The 3,926-nt window shown below is 35.2% G+C and overlaps 1 protein-coding gene across 1 annotated transcript; it reads right to left on the bottom strand.

Annotated features, from left to right (window-relative positions):
* Positions 1-1,160: 1,160 nt before the first annotated feature.
* LOC141533878 (uncharacterized) lies at positions 1,161-3,536 on the bottom strand. Its single transcript, XM_074252971.1, has 5 exons — positions 3,307-3,536; positions 2,636-3,183; positions 2,331-2,563; positions 1,388-2,135; positions 1,161-1,186 (listed from the first exon to the last, which is right to left on the bottom strand). Exons 1-5 carry the CDS (start codon positions 3,534-3,536, stop codon positions 1,161-1,163), a joined length of 1,785 nt encoding a protein of 594 aa, XP_074109072.1.
* Positions 3,537-3,926: the final 390 nt, after the last annotated feature.

Genomic DNA, 3,926 nt, shown 5'->3' with positions numbered 1-3,926 from the left:
GGCCAGCTGGTAGAGGTTTCAATGTAACTTCTGATGGAAACTATAACATTGAGAATAAAAGGCTGTGCAATCTCGGTAATCCTTCAAATGTACATGATGCGGCGACAGTGCAGTTTGTACTGAGACAGATGTCTGAACTGAATAAAAGTATAGACAGTGAACAGAAAGAGATTATTTCACATTTACACTCTGAAATAGTAATACTGAAAGCTGCTGTGGGAAATTTGCAGACGACTATTGAGGAAGTTAAAGCAGTACTTTCCTCTCACCAAAATAATATCAAATATCTCACTGAGAAACTCAATGAACGACAAAAAGACAGTGATAGCTGAAGAGCTTCCCAAACCAGCTCGCAGGAACTATAAACGTCGTCATGTTGACATCCGAGGTCTCGATGAGACTTGGCAAGCTGACTTGGTTGAGATGATTCCATATGCGACAGTCAATAAAGGATACAAGTATCTGCTTACAATCATAGACATATTTTCTAAATATGCCTGGGCAGTTCCAATTAAATCAAAAAGTGGTGGAGATGTCACTAGTGCTATGAAGTCTGTACTCCAGCAAGGTCGTGTTCCTAAGAATCTCCATGTTGATCAGGGTAAAGAGTTTTACAACAAAGAATTCAAAGATCTGATGAAGCAGCACAAGATAAATCTTTACTCAACATTCAGCAATCTCAAAGCATCCATATGTGAACGTTTCAATAGAACACTCAAGAATAAAATGTGGCGAGAATTTACAGCTCGTGGCAGCTACAAGTGGACTGATATACTTGATGACTTGGTGAATACTTACAACAACACCAAACACAGTACCATCAAAATGAAACCTGTTGATGTTACCGCTGCTCAGGAGAAACAACTATTGGAAAATATATATCAACCACTGAAAACCAAATCGAAGCAGAAGTTCAAAGTTGGAGACAAAGTCCGAATCAGCAAGTACAAGCATGTTTTTGACAAAGGATACACGCCAAACTGGACAACAGAAATCTTCTCAATCAAATCGGTACAAAATACGAATCCAACGACGTACAAGCTCGTGGACTATCAGGATCAACCAATTGAAGGCGGATTTTACAACGAAGAACTCAGCAAAGTCAAATATCCAGATGTATATCTTGTTGAAAAAGTAATTAGAAAACGTGGAAATAAATACTATGTTAAATGGTTAGGCTTTGATACTAAACATAATAGTTGGATCAATAAATCAGATATATAAAACACAAATTATATTTACATTGTTTTTATTTACAAAACCTTAATACATAAATCCTTAAAAATATATTTACATTATTTTTACTATTACAAAACTTTTTGTCTTTTATTATTATTTTCATCATCTACAAGTTTTCTTTTCTTAAAAACTAGTGAGCCTTTATAACCCCAAGGCACAGTATCCGTGCTTGCCTCAATGAATTGACGTTTGTCATCAGCCCAACTGAGAGCAAGTTTCTCTTGCTTTATTGTGTGTACTAGATGTTTTTTACTTTTTATCATATACTGCTCTTTTCTTAACAATACATTTTCAAAAAGACACTTCTTGAAGTCATCAAACGTGATGGTCTTCAAGGCTGATCCTCTGATACCCTTTGCTCGTTTCTTGATTCTATCTTTTTCCTTCTCAGGATCATGGATTTCGAAGGCGTACAGCTTGGCTCTGAGACCCACGAACTCGGACATGATTTTTCCATTGTTCTCGTCCTTCATGAGTCCCAGAACCTTTTTGTTAACAAGGGGCATGTTGAAGACATTGTCGGGTGGGTAATCGAAGGTATCAAACCTTGAAATATCACGTTTGATGTCTTCATAGATGTTGGGTACATTAAATTGGTAAATTAAACTGTCAGTGTCAGTGTACAATAGTTTTGAATCTTTTTCATAATTTTTCATAACATAATTGTAATGAAAGTCATAGATATAAGTTTTGGATAAATCTAATATACTAAACTCTACATAGATCGGCTTGTTGAAGCAAACTCTTACTTGTTTTAATTCAACTATAACCATATCCTCATCAAAAATTGTAAGGCTGTGGAAGTTTGGTCTACATACTAAATCTGATACATTGTATCGACCTTGCCACTTTGTTCTCAAGTATACATCCTTATATTTTCTAACATTCTCCATCGTCTTTCCAAAAACCGCATTATTCATCAATTTATAAAAGTTCTTTTCGAACTCATTTTTTGCAAGCTTTCGACATTCAGTATTTTTATCGATATATGATTTGAGCCAGTCTGATTGCTAAAATTTCAAGACTCGATGTATTTTCTTAAGAACTAAACCTAAATCTAAACATTGCTTTAAATTCTTATAATGTATTACATAATTAGACTTGTCATACAGAGTTGTTGTTAATTTTTGTTGTTTGCTGCCAGGTGGTACAAAATGTTCTGGGCATAAAGGTAGATTTTTGTGTAGATCATGTAATTTCTCAGGATAGTGTAGGTCCACTTCAAGGATGTAGCCTACACTCTCATCATCATTGAAAAACTGATCTACATTATCTACATTTTCAACCCATTTAAATTTACCCTTGGGTAAAGACATACTCATCGCTGCGCCATACAAATTATTTACATCGTAGTACATCAGGTATGTTTCGGGGTTGTTTGAATCAAAATCTTTGCCCATATACCGGTTGTTAGCTTCAGCATGTCTATTAGCACACATCGATACCCCACCGCGAACACCCTTTTCAATGAAAAGAAGCATCTCAGGATCAGTTAGCAGTTCAAGTTCTACTTCAGTATGCTTTAACATTGCAGCGTTTGATAGACCGGGAGCAGTATAGAAATGAAGTGCATCGAGATTGTACGTCTTGAAACAACTAAGTCTAAAGTTTTCAAAGACATCAGCCAAGAGAAGTACGTCCGTCTTCAAATACAAGTCTGAGTACTCTCCAAGCGTGTTGATTTTAAACTGGTTCCAAACTACTTGAGCAAAAGCATAATCATCATTGGAAATAGTTGAGTTTGTTAATTTTGAATAAAATGATTCCTGGTTAGGTAATTGTCTCTCGTCTAGTCTGTCAATGCTGTCAATGTACTCATACGGGAATACACCCTTACGTATTGCTAACTTAAATTTGTCAGGGTCAGGGTAGTGTAGTCGCGTAATCTGTTTGTCTTTGTCATCAAGGTATGAAGCTAATTTCTCTAAACTGGAGGCCATGAATCTAAAAGAGTCAATAAATCTTAAAGAGACTGAAGTATTTTTAACTGATTTTGTGAAAGAAATGTAACGCTCTTTATTGATTGGTAATAATGAAATTTCACCCTCAAATACTGTAGCTAAGGACTTAATTATGAAGTGTGAGTCGTAGCCGGATAAATTATGAAAGACAATTGGGATAATTGTAGATTTTTGATAATTAACGTTACATGATTTATGAGCTGCGTTTCTATAGTTACCGGTAAAGTGACAATGATCATAGACTTTATCTGTTGTAGAAGTGATTGGTTTTTCACAGATGTGACACTCAGTTGTCTGATTGTGTCTATCTTGTTGCTCTTTCGTTAAAGGTTTCATTTTAATGGGATTCTTTAGAATTTTTTCAAAGTCTAGAGCTAATGACTCTAATTGTTTAACAACCAGTTTATGCAATCAGGAGAACGGTTTAATTGGAATCTAGACAGTGTGTTGTCATAGCTGCAATGTACATAGTAAGCAATACTGTGTGGAACATGTTTATGAACTGTCTTTTCATCATCTCCTGGGGGTTCGAGTATGCATTCAAGATCCACGTAAACTACAAACGGTACAGTATCTTTGGACTTAAAATCTTTGAATTTCAAAATTTTATTTTTTTCACTAGGAAACTCCATACGAACTTTGTTAGATTTAAAACAATCTGCTCGGTGTTCTAAATAACATTTTTCTAATTTGAAATGATTCAAACAACGATCACAAAAGTACAAT

Source organism: Cotesia typhae, unplaced genomic scaffold (assembly GCF_013202065.1).
Source record: "Cotesia typhae breed Kobodo isofemale line unplaced genomic scaffold, CoteBio_Ctyphae scaffold_121, whole genome shotgun sequence".
Taxonomy (NCBI): Eukaryota; Metazoa; Arthropoda; class Insecta; order Hymenoptera; family Braconidae; genus Cotesia; species Cotesia typhae.
Note: the sequence above shows the minus strand (reverse complement) of the source record. Positions and strands in the feature narration are given on the sequence as shown.

What these genes read in the sequence shown, in the direction of transcription:
- LOC141533878 (XM_074252971.1), bottom strand. Translation starts at nt 3,536, where the DNA reads ATGAAACCTTTAACGAAAGAGCAACAAGATAGACACAATCAGACAACT. An exon ending in GACTCACACTTCATAATTAA is followed by an intron (nt 3,184 to 3,306) that starts GTCCTTAGCTAC and finishes TGACTCTTTTAG; the next exon opens with ATTCATGGCCTCCAGTTTAG. An exon ending in CACGGATACTGTGCCTTGGG is followed by an intron (nt 1,187 to 1,387) that starts GTTATAAAGGCT and finishes TATTATGTTTAG; the next exon opens with TATCAAAGCCTAACCATTTA.